The 22,887-nt window shown below is 39.1% G+C and overlaps 1 protein-coding gene across 1 annotated transcript in view; it reads left to right on the forward strand.

Moving 5' to 3' along the window:
• Positions 1 to 490: 490 nt before the first annotated feature.
• IARS2 (isoleucyl-tRNA synthetase 2, mitochondrial) overlaps positions 491 to 22,887 on the forward strand; it is a 67,269-nt gene continuing 44,872 nt past the window's right edge. Inside the window, exons 1-2 of the mRNA XM_082834686.1 lie at positions 491 to 804; positions 2,137 to 2,259. Coding sequence (XP_082690812.1) covers positions 538 to 804; positions 2,137 to 2,259 — 390 coding nt within the window. The 5' untranslated portion in view covers positions 491 to 537. The remainder of the gene's footprint in view (positions 805 to 2,136; positions 2,260 to 22,887) is intronic.

Raw genomic sequence — 22,887 nt, forward strand, 5'->3', positions numbered from 1 at the left:
CTGTTGCATTCAACAACATGTATGTGGAGGTAGGCTGTACTTGCTAAAGCGGTGCTTCCCAGTAAGGTAGCCATTAGCCCCATGTAGTTGTTGAGCACTTGGCAAGCTGCTAGTCCAAATGGAGATGTGCTGTATGTGTAAAATACATAGCACATTTCGAAGACTTAGCATGAAGAGAAAGAATGTGAAATATCATACTTGTAATTTTTGTTAATTACCTGTTGAAGTGATAATATCTGGGTTATACTGGATTAAAGAAAATATACTTTCTAAAAAGGCAGGCCGCTGTGATTGAAATATGAGCCGGTCGCGCCTGCCCCATCTCCTTCGGCCCCTGGGTATGAGCCCGGATCCGGGATGGTTGCCGCGGAGACCCGGATGTGGCCCCGCCCCCTGCGACTCCCCGCCCCTTCCCCGCCCCGCGCTTGCGCACTCCTGCGAAGGCTCCCGCAGGTGCTCTGGCCTCCCTCTTCCGGAAGCCGGGCGGGAAGCTAGGCCCCGGCGCCTCTCCGGAGCCTGGGGGTGGCCTGGCTCGCCATGCGTTGCGGGCTGCGCCCTCGCGGGCCGGGAGCAGCGGCCCTGGCCGTGGCCCGGAATTTGTGGGTGCCGTCCCGCCTTCCTCGTCGGCCTGGCTGGCGAGGGGCGACGAGAAGGCTTTTGGTGCGGTCAGTCACCGGGGCCAGTAACCAGCTGCAGAATTCGAGTAATGGCAGCTATCGGGACACGGTGTTGCTGCCGCAGACCAGCTTCCCCATGAAGCTGCTGGGCCGCCAGCAGCCCGACACGGAGCTGGAGGTCCAACAGGTATGGGCCGGCCTGTGCGCGGCGCGGGCCGGGAGGGGGGCCTCGGGAGGGGGGACACGGGCCCTTCCCGGAGCCACGCCTGGGCCACTCACGCCCCGGGTGGGGCGGGACCCGGCCGCAGGCTCCAGGCCCTTTTGGGCCGGGGGTATTGCGACCAGGTCAGTGGAAATCATGCGCTTCCCACAGGTTGTATTGGGTGAAAACAGAAGTGCACAAACCTCTAGGCAAGTACCATAGAGGTGGCCGGTTCCAGAGCGGAATGCTAAGGGGGAACCAGCGATGCTCAGCACGGATGGAATAGAAGTCCCAGTTTTAGCTTAGACAGAACCAGTCGAATTTGAACGCTTTTCCAGTGGCTTTTAAAAAGTAAATTAACATGTACACATGTAAATAAAAATTCGGTTATGAGAAGTTGAAGCTCACTTCTTGTGGTATCAGTAGGTCCCTAGTTGGAATTACGGCTTGTTTGAAAGGTCAGGTAGCTGTGGTTACTTCCTCAGAGTCCGCTTCCTAAACTGTGCCTCTGTCTCCTGTATTAGACTGAATTTTCTAAGGGCAGAGATTCACTTGTTAGTTTGTGTAATTATAGAGTCTTTAAAATCCCTGTTATTTTGGATGTATTGTCTAAGTAAATATGCTTAGATTAAATATTCTTATGACAGCTCTCAGAGTTCTAGACTCACAAACCTGTTTTGGCCATCTAATTTTTTAAAGTGTTTTATCCAGTACCTTCTGTATTTCTGGAACTGTGACAGTTGCAGGTATTTTCTCGTATAATCTTCACACCAGCTCGGTGAGTTGGATATTATTAACATTTTTTTCAGATGAGGGAATAGGCCTACAAAGGCAAAATGACTTGGTCAAGGTTACACAGCAAGTGGGGGAAGGAGAGTGGGATTACAATCAGTGTTATTCCAAATTAAGAGAGTAGCAAGTGTTGAGGCCAAAGGATAGCAGAAATAAGATGTGAGTACGTGTGTGTGTGTGAGAGAGAGAGAGAGAGAGATGGGGGATCTTCAGGTCCTTCACCATGGAGTGGAGGGTGGGGAGTGCTGAGAGACTGCCCAAGAACTTAGTGGTACTAAACCTTTGTAGGGTCCTGTATACGTTTATAAAGCACTTAGACTTTAAACTGAAGTCTACGGAGAAGCTATTCAAAAGTATTAAAAGATGAATACTCAGATGTGCATTTTAGAAACCTCACTATTTGTGTTTTAGAGTTGAATACATTAGAATGGGATAGGAAATAAGCAAGTGTTGGTTGTTATTTATGGTAAGATTCAGGAGTATGTATTTACATGATGTTCAGACATTATTGTTCTTTTTAAACAGAAATGTGGATTTTTGGAACTTTATTCATGGCAACGAGAAAGAAAAGTGAAGACAGAGTTTTGTCTTCACGATGGACCTCCTTATGCAAATGGTGACCCTCATGTTGGACATGCTTTAAATAAGGTAATTATAATTTAGGTTACAAGACTTGAGGGAACACCTTTATTTAAATACACTTTGCAAAAGAGTATATTCTAGTTTTATGACAGTTATGTAAATTTGCATTGGCATACTTAAACTAAAATGTCTTAATAGAAAGTAGCAATAAACAGTTTCAGTACTGTGTGAAAAATAACATCACTCGTATTTGCTTTGAACTTATTTTATGTTAGTAAGTATCATTTTATTCAGTAAATCATTATTGAGCGCCTATTATGTGCCAGGTATTGTCTAGACTCTGGGAATAGCAGTGAACAAAATAAGGATAAGTCCTAGCTTTATGGAGCTTGTGCTCTAAACAGGAAGGCATAATAAGATAAATAAGTAAAATATTTAATATGTTAGATAATATAGCAACTGCTATAGACTGAATATTTGTCTGTGTGTCGTCCTGGCTCCCGCCCCCTGCAAATAATACGTTGAAACCTAATCCCTAATGTGGTAGTATTTGGAGGTGGGGCCTTTGAGAGGTGATTAGGTCATTCTTGGCTGCTGTGTGAGCAATAGACTGTAGAGGTAGAGGGAGTTTGGAAATAGGGAGACTAAGAAGGGGACTAGTGCATAATTCAGGAGAGAGATGATGGCCATTTTGACCAGGGTTGAAGCCATGAAAGTGGTGTGAGAAATAGTCAGGTTCTGGGTATAGTTTGGAGGTAGAGCTGACAGGATTTGCTGATGGATTAGATGTGTGGGGTGGGAAAATGAGAAGAGTCAAGGATGCCTCCAAGAAGCATCTCGAGCACTTAGAAAGTCAGAAGAGCTCTTACCTGAGATGGAGAAGACTGGGAAGATCAGTTTGGGGGAAGAAGTCAGGAGTTCAGACCTGGGCATGTTTCCCTTGAGACAAGATGAGACGTGCAGGTGGGGATATTAAATAGGCAGTTGGAGGTGAGAGGTCCATACTGGATATGTAAAGTGATAGGTCATCATCCTATACAGTTCAGGGTTGCATTTTGTTTTGTTTTTGAGGGGTGGCTGCTAGGTGCATTTTAAATAGTAAATGAATTGAGTGAGAAATTTAGGTTCTCCTCTAAGAGAACTCACTTGACTTCCCTGAATGTCACGTAGGCTTTCTCTGCTTTCTACCATGAAGAGTAAGAATGGTTATAGCTTGCTTCATGGTTATGCTGAGGTAATAGTAGTTAAGTGGTCTGCTTTCCAGGAAACAGTTGTTTTTATTACAGGCTATTTATCAGCTGACCTTTCTTTACTGATTCTTATTTCTCACCTACATTAGGTTAAATCATTTTATATTAGTACTCTCCTTGAGTTTTTAAGTTCATTTGGCATTCCCTCCCACCCCCTACAGAACCCCAAGAGACTTTTTTGCCAAGTAGAGCAGTAATTACACATGCATGCCTTTTGCAAAGCAATGTTTTTGTTGCTTGACATCAGTGTTCCTTTTGAGTCTAGAAGAGTATCTAAATCTTAATTTCTAGCATCCAGTCACAATTTTTTTTCCCTTTTATTCAACTTACTCAGGTACTTGGATGAGCCTTGTAAGACTCCTTGAAATGCCCCCCCCCCCTTTTTTTTTTTTTTGCGGTACACGGGCCTCTCACTGTTGTGGCCTCTCCCGTTGCGGAGCACAGGCTCCGGACGCACAGACTCAGCGGCCATGGCTCGCGGGCCCAGCCGCTCCGTGGCATGTGGGATCTTCCCGGACCGGGGCATGAACCCGTGTCCCCTGCATCGGCAGGCGGACTCTCAACCACTGCACCACCAGGGAAGCCCAAAATGCCCCCATTTGTAGACAAAATGGCGTGTAATTTTTTCCTTCTGTTCTTGCATTATGGGTATCATCCAATATTTACAATGGATATGTTTGAGCACTTTTATAAATTAAACCTTGTTTTTCTATTTAAAATAAGAGGCATGGGAATTCCCTGGTGGTCCAGTGGTTAGGACTCGGGGCTCTCACTGCCGGGGTCCTGAGTTCAGTCCCTGGTAGGGGATCTAAGATCCTGCAAGCCGTATCACAAGGCCAGAAATAAATAAATAGAATAGCATAGAATAAAATAAAGAAAATTAAAGAAAAATTAAATTAAAAAATAAAATAAGATAAAATAAAATAAAATAGGCAGGTATGTGATTGATCCGTTTAAGGTATTATGATACCCCAGTCTTGGGTGGTATTTTTAAAACTAGGATAAGTGTGGTATATCTTCCCATAATATCAATTTTTTTTGTAGTTTGGGAGAAAAAAGATATTTAACCAGTTATTCAAAACCATTTTATGTTAAGATACATATTAATTTGCTTGGGCTGCTATAGCAAAATACCTTAGACTGAGTGGCTTAACAAACATACATTTATTTCTTACAGTTCTGGAGGCTGGGAAGTCCAAGATTGAGGTGCCAGCTGAGCTTGGCTCTTTTCCTTGCTTACAGAAAGCTACCTTCTCACTGTGTCCTCACATGGGGGTAGGGGGTGGTGGAGGGAAGAAGGGGAGAGGGGAAGAACGCTTTTCTTATAAGGGCACTGTTTCCATCATTAGAGCCCCACTCTTATGACATCATCTAACCCTAATTACCCCCAAAATTTCATTTCCCAACACATTGAGGATTATGGCTCTAACATATGAAAGGAGGGGTTTTGGGGACACACAGACATTTAGACTGTAACACATGATATGAAATGGAATACAAAATTCCTTTGAATTTGAGAGGAATAGAAGGGATTTTCAAGTTTAAGCTTGCTCTAAGCCCCATTTCTTCTTTCATCCTTCTCCCACAGGCTGCTAGCCCAGCTGAGCGGCTGTTGATATCCAATTGTATGTTACAGGCCTGCCTGTGTTGAAATAGAGAGCTTCAACCAGAATGTAAATCAACTTGGTTACTAAGCACACAGTTTAGTGACTATTTTTGTAGCAAGACTTTCTTGATGAAGGAAGCAGTGAGTTGACTTACATTATGATGTAAAGCTCTTTCTCTTGAAATAGACTGGCACCTTTGCATAGTACTAGACAAATGTATAATTTCATTGTTCTCAAAAATTTTTTTCCAGAATAACCTGTGGTAACATGCACCAATCTTAAATTATTCAGTTTGATGAGTTATGACAGCTGTATACATCTGTTAATCTCCCAGTGCAAGATATAGAAGATATGTATATATGTGTATATATATACATACATTTATTGAAGTATTGATTTACAGTATTAGTTAGTTTTAGGTGTACAACATAGTGATTCAATATTTTTATACAGTACAAAATGATCACCATAGTAGGTCTGGTTGCTGTCACAATACAATTTATTACAATATTACTGTATTCCCTATACTGTACATAACATCCCTGTGACTTATTTATTTTATAAGTGTAAATTGGACTTCTGAATCCCTTTCACCTTTCCTTTCACCTTTTTGAACATCGCCCTACCCCCTTTCCCTCTGGCAACCACCAGTTTGTTCTCTGTATGAGTCTGTTTTTCTTTTTTTATATTTGTTTGTTTTGTTTTGTTTGATTCCACATATAAGTGAAATCATACGATATTCGTCTTTCTCTGTCTAACTTATTTCACTTATTTCTAGGTCCATTCATGTTGTCCCAAGTGGCAAGATTTTATTGTTTTTTTATGGCTGAGTAATATTCCATTATATATATATGCCACATACCCTTTATCTATGCATCTATTGATAGACACTTAGGTTGCTTGCATATCTTGGGTCGCTATTGTAAATAATGCTGCTGTGAACATGGAAATGTGTGTATCTTTTCAAATTAGTGTCTTTGTCTTCTTCAGATAAATACCCAGAAGTGGAATTGCTAAATAGTATGGTATTGATAGTTCTGATTTTAATTTTTGAGGAATTTTCATACTGTCTTCCATAATGGTTGTATCAATTTACATACCTTCCAATAGTAGACAAGGGTTCCCTTTTCTCTGTGTCCTTATTATTTGTTGTCTCTTTGGTAATAGACATTCTTACAGGTATGAGGTGATATCTGAGTGTGCTTTTGACTTGCATTTCCCTGATGATTAGTGATATTGAGTATCTTTTCATGTGCCTGTTGGCCATCTGTATATCTTCTTTGGAAAAACGTCTGTTCAGGTCCTCTGCCTATTTAGTTGAGTTTTGTGTGTGTGTGTTTTCTTTTCTTTCTTTTTTTGCTGTTGAGTTGTATGAGTTCTTTATAGATTTTGTATATTAACTCCTTATTGGACATATCATTTGAAAATCTTCTCCCATTCCCTAGATTGCCTTTTAGTTTTCTAGATTGTTCCCTTCACTGTGCAAAAAGCTTTTTAGTTTGATGTAGTCCTATTTATTTTTGCTTTTGTTGCCCTTGCCTGAGGAGAAAGATCCAAAAAAACATTGCTAAGACCCATGTCAGAGCGCTTACTGCCTTTGTTTTTGTCTAGGAGTCTTAAATTCAAGTCTTTAATCCATTTTGAGTTTATCTCTGTATATGGTATATGAAAGTGGTCTAGTGTCATTCTTTTCCATGTAGCTATGCAGTTTTCCCAACATCATTTATTGAAGAGACTGTCTTTTTCCCATTGTACATTTTTGCCTCCTTTGTCATAGATTCATTGGCCATATAAATGTGGGGTTTATTTCTGGGCTCTCTATTCTGTTACATTGATTAATGTGTCTGTTTTTTGTTCCAGTATCATACTGTTTTGATGACTGTGGCTTTGTAGTGTAGTTTGAAATCAGAGTGCATGATACCTCCAGCTTTGTTCTTCCTTATCAAGATTGTTTTGGCTGTTCAGGGTCTTTTGTGTTTCTATATAAATTTTAGAATTATTTGTTCTAGTTCTGTGAAAAATGTTGTTGGTATCTTGATAGGGATTGCATTGAATCTGTAGATTGTCTTGGGTAGTATGGTCATTTTAACAATATTCTTCCAATCAATGAGCAGAATATATCTTTCCATTTGTTTGCATTTGTTTGTGTCATCTTCAGTTTCTTTCATCAGTGCCATAGCTTTTGGAGCACAGATCTTTTACCTTAGATTTATTCCTAGGTATTTTATTCTTTTTAATGCAGTTGTAAATGAGATTGTTTTCTTAATTTCTATTTCTGATAGTTTGTTGTTTGTGTAAAGAAATGCAAAAGATTTCTGTATATTATTTTCTATCCTGCAACTGTACTGAACTTGATGAATTCTAATAGTTTTTTGTGACATCTTTAGGATTTTCTATATATAGTATTATGTCATCTGCAAACAGTGACAGTTTTACTTCTTCCTTTCCGATTTAGATGCCTTTTATTTCTTTTTCTTGTCTGATTGCTGTGGCTAGGACTTCTAATACTATGTTGAAATAAAAGTGGTAAGAGTAGACACCCTTGTCTTGTTCCTGATCTCAGAAGAAAAGCTTTTAGCTTTTCACCACTGAGTATGATGTTAGCTGTGGGTTTGTCAGATGTGGCCTTTATTATTTCAGGTTATGTTCTCTCTATACCCAGTTTGTTGAGAGTTTTATCATAAATGGATTTTGGCAAACACTTTTTCTGCACCTTGTGAAATGATCATATGATTTTTATTCTTTGTTCTGTTAATGTGATGTATCACATTGATTGATTTGCAGAAACTGAATCACCCTTGCATCCCTGGAATAAATCCTACTTGATCATGGTGTATGATCCTTTTAATGAATTATTGAATTCACTTTGCTAACATTTTGTTGAGGATTTTTGCTTCTGTGTTCATAAGTAATATTGGCCTGTAATTTTCTTTTTTTAGTAGTGTCCTTGTGTGGTTTTGGTATCAGGGTAATGTTGGCCTCATAGAATGAGGAGTTCCTGCCCTCATCACTGTTTTGGTTTCTATTGCTTTAATTTTTTTTCCCATTGTAAAATTTCAAGTGGGTTGAATCATAACATATATTCTTTTGTGTCTGGCTTCTTTAACTCATGTAGTATTTTTTGATACTCGTAGGTGCTGTTATAGATGTCAATAATTGATTCTTTTTAATTGTCTTTAATTGGTTAGTAGCATTCCACTGAGAGAATGTACCAAAATTTATTCACTATTTTTTTCAGTCCTTTATTTTTATGTATACTTTAATGGAAAATTTGGAGAGGGCACGACCTTTGACATCTGTCTGTATTTTCAAAACCAGAAATCTGGTCACTAAACAAGTCAGTATTGCTATTAAAGCAGAATTATAATATGTATTGTACAATGTATTAGAACAGTTAATTGTATTGAAAACTTCTGAAACATTTGAGATGTGTTACACATATTGCACATTCCTCAGTATTAAGTTTGTTAGCTTCCACAGAGGCCAAATTATGCTGCTTGATAGCTCACTTGCAAATTATTAGACATATTACATCAGATGGTAAAAAGGGCATTTATTTCTTTTCATGGACAAAACTGAAGTGCTTGGGTTTTTTTTTTTATTGTTTTTTAAGTACATGCTATTCGAAAGCAATATCATTCAAATTTTGTCTTAATTAAAGTTTATATTTGAAGTAATTGTAGATTCAAGTGCATTTGTAAGAAAAAATAGAGAGGACTCCTTGTACATTTTACCCAGTTTCCCCCAATGGTAACATCCTGCAAAACTACCATATCACAACCAGGATGTTGACATCGATACAATCAAGATACCAAACATTTCCATCAGGAATCCCTCATGATGCCCTTTTATAGCTATATTCATTTCCCTCTTTTCCCACCACCTCCTTTAGCTGTTCTAACTACTAATCTGTTCTCTACTTCTATATTTTTGTCATTTCAAGAATGCTGTGTAAATGTAATCATACAGTTTTGGGGATTGACTTTTTTCACTCAGCATAATTTCCCTGAGACTCATCCAGGTTACTGAGCATATCAATAATAGTCTGTTTTATTGCTGAGTGGTATCCCTTGGTGTGATGTACCACAGGTTGTTTCACCATTCACCTGTTAACACCTGGCTTGTTGCCAGTTTTTTATATTATTAGGAATAAAGCTACTATAAATATTCACGTATAGGTTTTTGTCTGAATGTAAGTTTTCATTTCTGTGGGATAAATGCCCAGGACTGCACTTGCTGGGTCATATGGTAGTTGCATGTTTAGTTTTCTAAGAAAATACCAAACTGGTTTAAGTGGTGGCTTTTAGCATTTTACTTTCCTACCAGTAATGTACGAAAGATCTTGTTTCTCTGCATGTCAGCAGCATTTGGTGTTGTCACTGTTTTTTATTCTAGCCATTCTGATGGCTGTGTATCCCATTTTGGTTTTAAATTTGCATTTCCTTAATGGCTAATGATGTTAAACACTTCTCCATCTATTTATTTGCCATCTGTTGAGCCTCTTTGGTGAAATGTCTCTTTATGTCTTTTGGCCATTTTCTAATTAGATTGTTTAATTTTTTACTATTTTATTTTGAGAGTTTTTAATATATTCTAGGTACTAAATCTTTGCCAGGATACGTGGTTTGCAACTATTTCTCCCAGTCTGTAGCTTGTGTTTTCATCCTCTTAACAGGGTATGTTGCAAATTGAAAGTTTTAAATTTTGATGAAGTCTAATTTGTCAGTTTTTCCTTTCATGAATCATGCCTTTAGTGTCATGTCTAAGAACTCTTTGCCTAACCTGAGGTCCTGAAGATTTTTTTTTTTCTAAAAGTTTTACACTTTACATTTAAACCCCATGATCTGTCTTGGGTTTATATAAGGTGTGAGGCTTAGATTGAGGTTTATTTTTTCCCATATGGTTGTTTACTTGCTCCAGCACCATTATTACCTTTTCCCTAATGAATTGCTTTTGTACCAATGTCAAAAATCAGTTGGGCAAACTTGTGTGGGCCTATTTCTGGATATTCTGTTTGGTTTTTTTGTTCTGTATGTCTCTCTTTCCACAAATACCACAGTTTTGTCTACTATGGCTGTAGAGTAAGTTTTGAAATTTGGTAGTCTGATTTTTCCCATTTTTTTTTTTCAGAATTGCTTTAGCTATTTTGGTTTCTTTGCCTTTACATTAAAATTTAGAATAATTTTTTTGACTTTGAATTTTGGGAGTATTAGCAGGTACCAGGTCAATTGTGTGGGTAGGTAGTAAACAGCAAGCAGTATGCAAATTTTTTGTGAGAACTAATTTTTAAAAATTACCCCCAGTTTTATTTATATATATATTTATTATATATATTTATTTTATATATAATATATAATATAATATTACATATATATATACATATAGTGAAATGATTACCACAGTAAGTTTAGTTAATATCCATTGTGTCACATAGTTCTAAATTTTTATTTTCTTATGGTGAAAACTTTTAAGATCTACCCTCTTAGCAACTTTAAAATATATAATACAGTGTTGTTACTATAGTCAGCATGCTGTACCTTACATCCCCAAGCTGGTAAGTATTATAATTTGGAGTTTGTACCTTCTGACCATTGTCACCCATATCTCCAACCCTCCCAGCCCCCACCTCTGGCAACCACCAATCTGTTCTCTGTTTGATTTTTTAAAAAATCCATGATATATAAGAGGAAAAACGGATAAATTTGATTTCATCAAACTTAGACTCTTTCTAGGAGTTTGATTTGTTTTTATATTCCACATATAAGTTAGATCATAGGGTATCTGCTTTTCTTTGTCTGACTTACTTTATTTAGCATAACACTCTCAAGTTCCATCTATGTTGTTGCAAATAGCAGGATTTTCTTCTTTTTTATGGCTGAATAATATTCCATTGTATATATAGACCACATTTTCCATATTCATTCATCCATCAGTGGGTACTTAGGTTGTTTCCCTGCCTTGACTGTTGTAAATAATGGGGCAGTGAACATGGGGGTGCACATATATTTCCAAGTGTTTTCATTTCCTTCAGATAAATACCCAGAAATGGAATTGATGGATCATATCATAGTTCTATTTTAATTTTTTGAGGAAACTCCATGCTATTTTCCATAGTGGCAGCACCAAATTACATTCCCGTCTGTAGTCATTTTCTTAGCCCAATGCAGCCTTTCTCATATATACCTCCTTTGTGCTGTTATCTGCAAATATATTATATTTCTGTATGTTTTACACTGGACAACACATTACATACATATTTTTGAACATTGGCCTTTTACATCAGTTAGGAGAAGAGAGTATTCAGTTGGCCAAAAACTTCGTTCAGGGTTTTTCTGTAACATCTTATGGAATGTTTTTTTCCTGTGGATTTGAATTACCATCTGTGGGCACTTGCTTTTAGCCTGAAAAACATCCTCTCATGTCCTTTCCTATGAGATGGGTCTGCTGGCAACAAATTCATTCCCTCTCTCTCTCTCTTTCTCTTTTTTTCTTTCTTTTTTTTTTTTTTTTAAATAAAAGAGTGGCTTTATCTTGCTTCCATTTTTTCAATTTAGCTCTGCTGGATGTAGGATTCTTGGTTGAGAATGTTTTCTTTGAGTACTTTGAATACGTGATCCCACTGCTCTCTGCCCTACGTTGTTTCTGCTGACAACTCAGCTGTTAGTGTTATTGGGGTTCTCTTGTAGATAGTCTTTTTTTCTCTTGCTGCTTTCAAGGGTTTCTCCTTATTTCTCACTTCCAGCATTTTTAATGTATCTTTGTTTGGATTCGCCTGTGTTTATTCTTCTTGGACTTCATTTGGCTTTCTGGTTGAGTAGGTTAGTGTTTTTCAGTAAATTTCAGAAATTGTCAATTATTATTTTTTTGTATATATTTAAAAATTTTTTTAACATATTTATTGGAGTATAATTGCTTAACAATGGTGTGGTAGTTTCTGCTTTATAACAAAGTGAATCAGCTATATATATACATATATCTCCCCATATCTCCTACCTCTTGCGTCTTCCTCCCACCCTCCCTATCACACCCCTCTAGGTGGTCACAAAGCACCGAGCTGATCTCCCTGTGCTATGTGGCTGCTTCCCACTAGCTATCTGTTTTACATTTGGTAGTATATATAAGTCCATGCCACTCTCTCACTTTGTCCCAGCTTACCCTTCCCCCTCCCCATGTCCTCAGGTCCATTCTCTACATCTGCATCTTTATTCCTGTCCTGCCCCTAGGTTCTTAGAACCATTTTTTTTTCTTTAGATTCCATATATATGTGTTAGCATTTGGTATTTATTTTTCTCTTTCTGACTTACTTGACTCTGTATGACAGACTCTAGGTCCATCCACCTCACTACAGATATCTCAATTTCGTTTCTTTTTATGGCTGAGTAATATTCCATTGTATATATGTGCCACGTCTTCTTTATCCATTCATCTGTCGATGGACACTTAGGTTGCGGCCATATCCTGGCTATTGTAAATAGAGCTGCAATGAACATTGTGGTACATGACTCTTTTTGAATTATGGTTTGCTCAGGGTATATGCCCAGTAGTGGGATTGCTGGGTCATATGGTAGTTCTATTTTTAGTTTTCTAAGGAACCTCCATACTGTTCTCCATAGTGGCTGTATCAATTTACATTCCCACCAACAGTGCAAGAGGGTTCCCTTTTCTCCACACCCTCTCCAGCATTTATTGTTTGTGGATTTTTTGATGATGGCTATTCTGACTGGTGTGAGGTGATACCTCATGGTAGTTTTGATTTGCATTTCTCTAATAATTAGTGATGTTGAGCATCATTTCATGTGTGTGTTGGCAATCTGTATATCTTCTTTGGAGAAATGTCTGGTTAGGTCTTCTGCCCATTTCTGGATTGGGTTATTTGTTATTTTGATGCTGATACTGAGCTGCATGAGCTGCTTGCATATTTTAGAGATTAATCCTCTGTCAGTTGCTTCTTTTGCAAATATTTTCTCCCATTCTGAGGGTTGTCTTTTCATCTTTTCTATGGTTTCTTTTGCTGTGCAAAAGCTTTTAAGTTTCATTAGGTCCCATTTGTTTTTGTTCTTATTTCCATTTCTCTGGGAGGTGGGTCAAAAAGGATCTTGCTGTGATTTATGTCACAGAGTGTTATGCCTATGTTTTCCTCTAAGAGTTTTATAGTGTCTGGCCTTACATTTAGGTCTCTAATACATTTTGAGTTTTTTTTCTGTATGGTGTTAGAGAGTGTTCTAATTTCATTCTTTTACTTGTAGCTGTCTACTTCTCCCAGCACCACTTATTGAAGAGGCTGTCTTTTCTCTATTGTATACTCTTGCCTCCTTTATCAAAGGTAAGGTGACCATATGTGCGTGGGTTTATCTCTGGGCTTTCTCTCCTGTTCCATTGATCTATATTTCTGTTTTTGTGCCAGTACCATACTGTCTTGATTACTGTAGCTTTGCAGTACAGTCTGAATTCAGGGAGCCTGATTCCTCCAGCTCTGTTTTCCTTTCTTAACATTGCTGTGGCTGTTTGGAGTCTTGTGTTTCCATACAAATTATGAAATTTTTTGTTCTAGTTCTGTGAAAAATGCCATTGGTAGTTTGATAGGGATTGCATTGAATGTGTAGATTGCTTTGGGTAGTACAGTCATTTTCACAGTCTTCATTCTTCCAATTCAAGAACATGGTATATCTCTCCCATCTGTTTATATCATCTTTAATTTCTTTCATCAGTGTCTTATAGTTTTCTGCATACAGGGCTTTTGTCTCCTTAGGTAGGTTTATTCCTAGGTATTTGATTCTTTTTGTTGCAGTGGTAAATGGGAGTGGTTCCTTAATTTCTCTTTCAGGTTTTTTATCATTAGTGTATAGGAATGCAAGAGATTTCTGTGCATTAATTTTGTATCGTGCTACTTTACCAAATTCATTGATTAGGTCTTGTAGATTTCTTGTAGCATCTTCAGGATTCTCTATGTATAGTATCATGTCATCTGCAAACAGTGACAGCTTTACTTCTTTTCCGATTTGAATTCCATTTATTTCTTTTTCTTCTCTAACTGCTGCTGCTAAAACTTCCGAAACTATGTTGAGTACTAGTGGTGAGAGTGGGCAACCTTTTCTTGTTCCTGATCTTAGAGGAAATGGTTTCGTGTTTTCACCACTGAGGACGATGTTGGCTGTGGGTTTGTCATATATGGCCTTTATTATGTTGAGGTAAGTTCCCTCTATGCCTACTTTCCGGAGGTTTTTTATAATAAATGGGTGTTGAAGTTTGTCAAAAGCTTTTTCTGCATCTATTGAGAGGATCATATGGTTTTTCCCCTTCAATTTGTTAATATGGCTTATCACATTGATTGATTTGTGTATATTGAAGAATCCTTGCATTCCTGGGAGAAACCCCACTTGATCATGGTGTATAATCCTTTTAATGTGTTTTTGGATTCTGTTTGCTAGTATTTTGTTGAGGAATTTTGCATCTACGTTCATCAGTGATATTGGCCTGTAGTTTTCTTTTTTTGTGACATCTTTGGTTTTGGTATCAGGGTGATGGTGGCCTCGTAGAATATGTTTGGGAGTGTTCCTCCCTCTGCTATAATTTGGAAGAGTTTGAGAAGGATAGGTATTAGCTCTTCTCTAAACGTTTGATAGAATTTACCTGTGAAGCCACCTGGTCCTGGGATTTTGTTTGTTGGAAGATTTTTCATCACAGTTTCAATTTCAGTGCTTGTTATTGATCTGTTTATATTTTCTATTTTTCCTGGTTTAGTCTTGGAAGGTTGTCCTTTTGTAAGAATTTAGCCATTTCTTCCAGGTTGTCCATTTTATTGGCATATAGTTGCTAGTAGTAATCTCTCATGATCCTTTGGATTTCTGCAGTGTCAGTTGTTACTGCTCTTTTTTCATTTATAATTCTGTTGATTTGAGCCTTCTCTCTTTTTTTCTTGGTGAGTCTGGCTAATGGTTTATCAATTATGTTTATATTCTCAAAGAATCAGCTTTTAGTTTTATTGATCTTTGCTATTGTTTCCTTCATTTCTTTTATAATTTATTTCTGATCTGAACTTTATGGTTTCTTTCCTTCTGCTAACTTTGGGGGGTTTTTTGTTCTTCTTTCTCTGCTTGCTTTAGGTGTAAGGTTAGGTGGTTTATTTGAGATTTTTCTTGTTTCTTGAGGTAGGATTGTATTGCTATAAACTTCCCTCTTAGAACTGCTTTTGCTGCATCCCATAGGTTTTGGGTCATCATGTTTTCACCGTCATTTGTTTCTGGGTATTTTTTGATTTTCTCTTTGATTTCTTCAGTATTCTCCTGGTTATTTAGTAGTGTATTGTTTAACCTCCGTGTGTTTGTTGTTTTTTACAGACTTTTTCCTGTAAGTGATATCTAGTCTCATAGCGTTGTGGCTGGAAAAGATACTTGATATGATTTCAATTTTCTTAAATTTGTCAAGACTTGATTTGTGACCGAAAATATGATCTATCCTGGAGAATGTTCCATGAGCACTTGAGAAAAAGTGTATTCTGTTGTTTTTGGATGCAATGTCTTTTAAATACCAATTAAGTCCATCTTGTTTAATGTATCATTTAAAGCTTGTGTTTATTTATTTTCATTTCGGTTGGTCTGTCCATTGGTGAAAGTGGGGTGTTAAAGTTCCCTACTATTGTCGTGTTACTGTCAATTTCCCCTTTTGTGGCTGTTAGCATTTGCCTTATGTACTGAGGTGCTCCTGTGTTAAGTGAATAAATATTTAAAATTGTTATATCTTCTTGTTGGATTGATCCCTTGATCGTTACGTATTGTCCTTTGTCTCTTGTTATAGTCTTTATTTTAAAGTTTGTTTTATCTGAATTGAGAATTACTACTGCAGCTTTCTTTTGATTTCCATTTGCATAGAATATCTTTTTCCATCCCCTCACTTTCAGTCTGTATGTGTCCCTAGGTTTGAAGTGGCTCTCTTGTAGACAGCAATTATATAGCTCTTGTTTTTGTATCCATTCAGCCAGAGTATGTCTTTGGTTGGAGCATTTAATCCACTTACCTTTAAGGTAGTTAACGATATGTATTTTCCTATTACCATTTTCTTAATTGTTTTGGGTTTGTTATTGTAGGTCTTTTCCTTCTCGTGTTTCCTGCCTAGAAAAGTTCCTTTAGCATTTGTTGTAAAGCTAGGTGGTGCTGAATTCTCTTAGCTTTTGCTTGTCTTTAAAGCTTTTAATTTCTCCATAGAATCTGAATGAGATCCTTGCTGGGTAGAGTAATCTTGCTTGTAGGTTTTCCCCTTTCATCACTTTAAATATGTCCTGCCACTCCCTTTTGGCTTGTAGAGTTTCTGCTGAAATATCAGCTGTTAACCTTATTGGAATTCCCTTGTATATTATTTGTTGCTTTTCCCTTGCTGCTTTTAATATTTTTTCTTTGTATTTAATTTTTGATAGTTTGAGTAATATGTGTCCTGGCATGTTTCTCCTTGGATTTATCCTGTATGGGACTCTCTGCACTTCCTGGACTTGATTGACTATTTCCTTTCCCGTGTTAGGGAAGTTTTCAACTATAATCTCTTCAAATATTTTCTCAGTCCCTTTCTTTTTCTCTTCTTCTTCTGGGACCCCTATAATTTGAATGCTGTTGCGTTTAATGTTGTCCCAGAGGTCTCTGAGACTGTCCTCAACTCTTTTCATTCTTTTTTCTTTATTCTGCTCTGTGGTTGTTATTTCCACTATATTATCTTCCAGATCACTTATCCTTTCTTCTGCCTGAGTTATTCTGCTATTGATTCGTTCTAGAGAATTTATAATTTCATTTATTGTTTTTCATCAATGTTTGTTTGCTCTTTAGTTCGTCTAGGTCCTTGTTAAACGTTTCTTGTATTTTCTCCATTCTATTTCTGGGATTTTGGATCATCTTTACTGTCATTACTCTGAATTCTTTTTCAGGTAGGCTGCCTATTTCCCCTTCATTTGTTTGGTCTGGTGGGTTTTTATCTTGCTCCTTCATCTGCTGTGTATTTGTCTTCTCATTTTACTTAACTTACTGTGTTTGGGGTCTCCTTTTTGCAGGCTGCAGGTTCATAATTCCTGTTATTTTTGGTGTCTGCCCCCAGTGGGTAAGGTTGGGTCAGTGGGTTGTGTAGGCTTCCTGGTGGAGGGGACTAGTGCCTGTGTTCTGGTGGATGAGGCTGGATCTTGTCTTTCTGGTCGGCAGGACTGCTTCCGGTGGTGTGTTTTCGGGTGTCTGTCACCTTATTATGATTTTAGTCAGCCTCTCTGCTAATGGGTGGGGTTGTGTTTTTGTCTTGCTAGTTGCTTGGCATAGGGTGTCCAGCACTGTAGCTTGCTGGTCGTTGAGTGGAGCTGGGTCTTAGCGTTGAGATGGAGGTCTCTGGGAGAGCTTTCACTGCTTCATATTACGTGGGGCTTGGAGATCTCTGGTGGACCAATGTCCTGAACTCAGCTCTCCCACCTCAGATGCTCAGGCCTGACACCTGGCCGGAGCACCAAGACCTTGTTAGCCACACAGCTCAGAAGAAAAGGGAGTAAAGAAAGAAAGAGAGAGGGAGAGACAGACAGATAGACAGAGGGAGGGAGGGGGAAGAGGGAAAGGAGGGAGAGAGAAAGAAAGAAAAGAAAAAGTTATTAAAATAAAAAGTAAAAAAAATATTAAAAATAAAAATAGGGCTTCCCTGGTGGCGCAGTGGTTGGGAGTCCGCCTGCCCATGCAGGGGACGCGGGTTCGTGCCCAGGTCTGGGAGCATCCCACATGCCGCAGAGCGGCTGGGCGCGTGAGCCATGGCCACTGAGCCTGCGCGTCCGGAGCCTGTGCTCTGCAACGGGAGAGGCCACAGCAATGAGAGGCCCATGTACCGCAAAAAAAAAAAAAAAAAAAAAAAAAAAGAAAATATATAGGAAAGTAATAATAATAATAAAAAAACTCCGCTTTGTCCTCCGCGCCCCTGTTGCTGCGCCCTCCTCCGCGGCTCTGAAGCTTCCCCCCTCCCCGCCCCCGTCACCCCCCCACCCCGTCTCCGCCAGTGAAGGGGCTTCCTAGTGTGTGGAAACTTTCATCCGTCTCAGCTCCCTCCCGGAGGTGCAGGTCCCATCCCTATTCTTTTGTCTCTGTTATTTCTTTTTTCTTTTGGCCTACCCAGGTACGAGGGGAGTTTCTTGCTTTTTGGGAAGTCTGAGGTCTTCTGCCAGCATTCAGTAGGTGTTCTGTAGGAGTTGTTCCACGTGTAGATGTATTTGTGATGTATTTGTGGGGAAGAAGGTGATCTCCACGTCTTACTCCTCCGCCATCTTGAAGGTCCCCTTTTTTTTGTATATTTTTAAGCTCCTTGCCTTTCTTCTGAAACTCCCATTCCTTCCATTATGTTCGTATACTGAATATGCATGTTCCACATTTCTGTGAGGCTCTGATCATTTTTTTCTGTTCTTTTTTCTGTTTTTCCTTTGTTTTATGTAATCTCTGTTGCTCTGTATTCACATTACTAGTTATTTCTTTTGCCAGTTCATATATACTGTTGTGCCCCTCTAGGGAATTCTTTGTTTCAGCTATTATTTTCGACTCCGGAATTCCCCTTTTGGTCTTTTTAACAAAAATAGCAATTTCTCGGAGCTGCTGGGCCTGTGAGCCATGGCCGCTGAGCCTGCGTGTCCGGAGCCTGTGCTCCGCAACGGGAGAGGCCACAACAGTGAGAGGCCCGCATACTGCAAAAAAAAAAAAAAAAAAAAAAAAGCAATTTCTGTCTCTTTATTGATATGACATTATTATCATTATCATTCCTCCCTTTATCTCTTTAATCCTGGTTTCCTTTTAAGTTCTTTACACATTGTTTTTTTTTTTTTGGCCATGCCAAGTGGCTTGTGAGATCTTAGTTCCCCAACCAGGGATCGAAGACAGGCCCACAGCAGTGAAAGTGCCGAGTCCTAACCACTGAACTGCCAGGGAATTCCCCTTTATACATGTTTATAATGGCAGTCTTGAATTCTTTTTCTGTTAACCTGACATTTGGTTGCCCTCATAGGTAGTTGATGTTGCCTGCTTTTTTTTTCAGTTTATATGCCATACTTTTGTGTTTCTTTGTATGTCTTGTAATTTTTTTTGTTCTTGGAAATTAGGCATTCTAGTAATATAGTAAGTCTGTATATTGGTCTTTCTGCCAAATTGTAATTTGCTTGTTTATATGTTTGGTGACTGGCAGTGTTATTTTCATGAGGTCTGGTTCCACCCCGTCCCGTGTTTCTCTAGTGTTAAGCCTCTGATGTTGTTTCCCAGGGAGGAGCAGCTTTGGGTATGCTCAGTCACCCTCAGAGGATAGTGGTTTGGGCAGAGCTCCCATCCTCTTTCCCTGTCAACACCCATCTGTTTTGTTCTGAAATTTTCCAGCTCTTGGCTCTGTTGTTTTCAACAGTGCCCTTGGGCATAAACTGTTTTGTAGCCTAATTCAATCAAATTTGGGGTCCTTTGAAGTATTGGTTCCTGAGGTCAGTCTTTGATTCTTGTTCTGATCTCAGGAGGACTCCTCCCAGCCATCTTCTCTCCTGCAAATGAGCTGGCCTAGAGTTTAGCTCTGTCATCTTGATCTTGAATCTATGAACCTTTTCCCAATTACCTTTCACCGCAGCCTCTACTCTTGTTCAGAGCCCTCTTAGGCCTGAACCTCTCCTTGCTCTGTTGCTGGGAGGAGAGTAAGAGCTATTTGTTTTACTGCCCGCTTCTCCTTCCCCCGGGCAGAACCTGCCAGGCAGGGCTCTGGAACTGGGAGTGGGGGAAACTACACTTCTGTGTGAGAGACACCCCGACTTTTGGAGCTGAGCACCCATGGGGAGGGTCAGTAGCCTGAGATCTTCTTGAACTGCCTTTCCGGGTGTGGAACCACCATTTCATGAGCCCAAACAAGGGTGATTAGAGCTCCAGTATTCCCAGCAGACTCTCACACACGGTAAAGTTTCTGTTCCATGAGTGGGGTCTTAGAAGTAGAGAATCTCGACCTTGTAGCCTCAGCAACAGGTAGGTGGACAGGATCATAAATGCCGACCCCCTGCTCTCCCCAGGATCCTTGTGTCCTTGGCTGCACGGTCTGGAGTGGAGTCGGCCTCACAGAGCTGGCAGGCTGGAGGGAGGGAGTGGTCTTGGTCCTCATTTTTCTTGCCAAACTTTCATGGCATTTTTCTTGTTTAGATATTTCTTCCTTTGCTATATGCCCTTAGGACCATTTCCAGAAGCTTTATTTATTTTTAAATATAAATTTATTTATTTACTTACTTATGGCTGGGTTGGGTCTTGGTTGCAGCGAGTGGGGGCTACTCTTTTTTGGGGTGCACGGGCTTCTCGTTGCTGTGGCTTTTCTTGTTGCAGAGCACGGGCTGCAGGTGCGTGGGCTTCAGTAGTTGTGGCTCACGGGCTGTACAGTGCAGGCTCAGTAGTTGTGGCGCACGGACTTAGTTGCTCCGTGACATGTGGGATCTTCCCGGACCAGGGCTTGAACCTGTGTCCCCTGCATTGGCAGGGGGATTCTTAACCACTGCGCCACCAGGGAAGTCCCTCCAGAAGCTTTAAATGATTAGGGTTTTAAATTATTTTCACCAGTTTTCCTGGCAATCCCATCCATGTAGCTTTTTTACACTGTCATGCCTGAAGTCAAATTCTGTTGCATTGATTTTTCTTTTATTTTTCTGTTCTTAATTTCATCAATTTCTGGTTTTTTTTATTGTTTCCTTGCTTCTGCCTGCATTGGGCTCATTTGTGTTTCTAGTTTTTGAGATAAGACTTTATATTATTGATCAGACTTTTATTCTTTTCTAATGTATGTATTTTATTGCTATAAATTTCTGTGTCATCACTCCTGTAGCTTGTGTCCCACAAATTTTGTCATGTTGAATTTCCATTTTTATTCATCATATCGTATTTTTTTTTTTTTTTTTGCGATACGCAGGCCTCTCACTGTTGTGGCCTCTCCTGTTGCGGAGCACAGGCTCCGGACACGCAGGCTTAGCAGCCATGGCTTACGGGCCCAGCCGCTCCACGTCATGTGGGATCTTCCCGGACTGGGGCATGAACCCATGTCCTCTGCATCGGCAGGCAGACTCTCAACCACTTCCCTCAACCAGGGAAGCCCCATCTTATCGTATTTTTAAAATTTCCTTTGAGAGTTCTTTGATCCATGGATTATTTAGAAGCATGTTGTCCCTTTATATCTTTTTTCCTTCACTTGCTTTTAGCTTGGTTTACATATTTCCTCTGCATGTATTTTGGTCCATATAAGACAGTGTTTGACAGTTATCTTTTCAACTGTGAAACATAATTTAGATGACTTGAGGAAATGGAACGTTTATTATATTTACCCATATTTTTGTTTACCATACTTTTTCTTCCTTCTTGATGTTTCAGCATCTCTGCTTTATTGTTTTTTTTTCTGTTTAGACAGTTTTTTTTAGCCATTCCTTAGGGTAAGTCTTCTGGTCACATATCCTTTTAGTTTTCCTTCATCTGATAGTGTCTTGATTTCTTTCCATTCTTGAAGTATACTTTCAGTGTATATAGCATTCTGGATTGATAGTTTTTTCCTAGCACTTGAAAAATATTGTTCCACTTTTTTCTGGCCTCCATGTTTTTTAATGAAAACTTTGCTGTCTTTTAAATTATTTTTCCCCTAATAAACAACATGTCATTTTTCTCCAGCTGCTTTCAAGACATTTTTATTTTCAAAAATTTAATGATTATGTGTCTTGACATGGATTTCTTTGGATTTTTCCTCTGGATTTTGTTAAGCTTCTTGAATTTATAGGTTTATGTCTCATGGCAGTTTGGGGAGATTTCAGCCATTATTTTTTTGTGTACCTTTCTCAGCTCTGAAAAAGTCTCCTTTCAGGGCAGCAGTGGCACCAAAGTTAAATCTTTGTTATAGTCCCACAGCTCCATGATATTTTTTTTCTGTCCTTTTTCTCTCTTCTTTTTAGATTGGGTCGTTTATTGTTCTGACTTCAAGGTTAGTGGTTCTTCCCTTTTTCCCCTCCATTCTGTGGTTGAGCCCAACTACAGAACTTTTTTTTTCTTTCTTTCTGTGATACGCGGGCCTCTCACTGTTGTGGCCTCTCCTGTTGCGGAGCACAGGCTCCGGACGCGCAGGCTCAGCGGCCGTGGCTCACGGGCCCAGCCGCTCCGCGGCATGTGGGATCCTCCCAGACCGGGGCACGAACCCGTGTCCCCTGCATCGGCAGGTGGACTCTCAACCACCTGCGCCACCAGGAAAGCCCTACAGAACTTTTCATTTCACTTCACTTTTCTCTTTTAAAATTTGCATTTGATAGCTCAGTAAAATTGAGCTATCAAATATAAGAAAAAACGTTTTCCATTTACTTTTTCTTGGATATCTACTGACTCTTTGCTGAGGCTTTCTCTTTTTTCATGTTTTTCAAGTGTGTTCACAGTTGGTCATTTAAGCATTTTTATCATGGTTACTTTAAAGTCATTTTCAGGTTATTCTAACATTTCTCTCGTCTCAGTCTTGGTTATTTAGTGACTGTCTTTTTTTATTCAGTTTCAGATCTTCCTGGTTTTGGGTATGAGTGAATTTTTGTTGAAACCTTGGCATTTTCTGTATTGTGAGATTTGGCATCTTATTTAGAACTTTCTGTTTTAGCTAGCTTTCACTGATACTTCTCTGGCAAAGGAAGGCCGTCACTTACAGAAAAAATTTTTAAATGTTCTTAATGGATAAAAAGTAAATCTGGAAAGTTAATGAGTTTAAATAGTCAAGAAAATTTAGAGGAAGACTGAGGACTGAATTGCTCTATCCATTAGAAGTATCCTGCAGTATTATCTGGTTGTGGTTCAGATCAATAAGACAAAACAGGTGTCTGGACT

Source organism: Leucopleurus acutus (genome assembly GCF_964270905.1).
Source record: "Leucopleurus acutus genome assembly, chromosome: 2".
Lineage (NCBI taxonomy): Eukaryota > Metazoa > Chordata > Mammalia > Artiodactyla > Delphinidae > Leucopleurus > Leucopleurus acutus.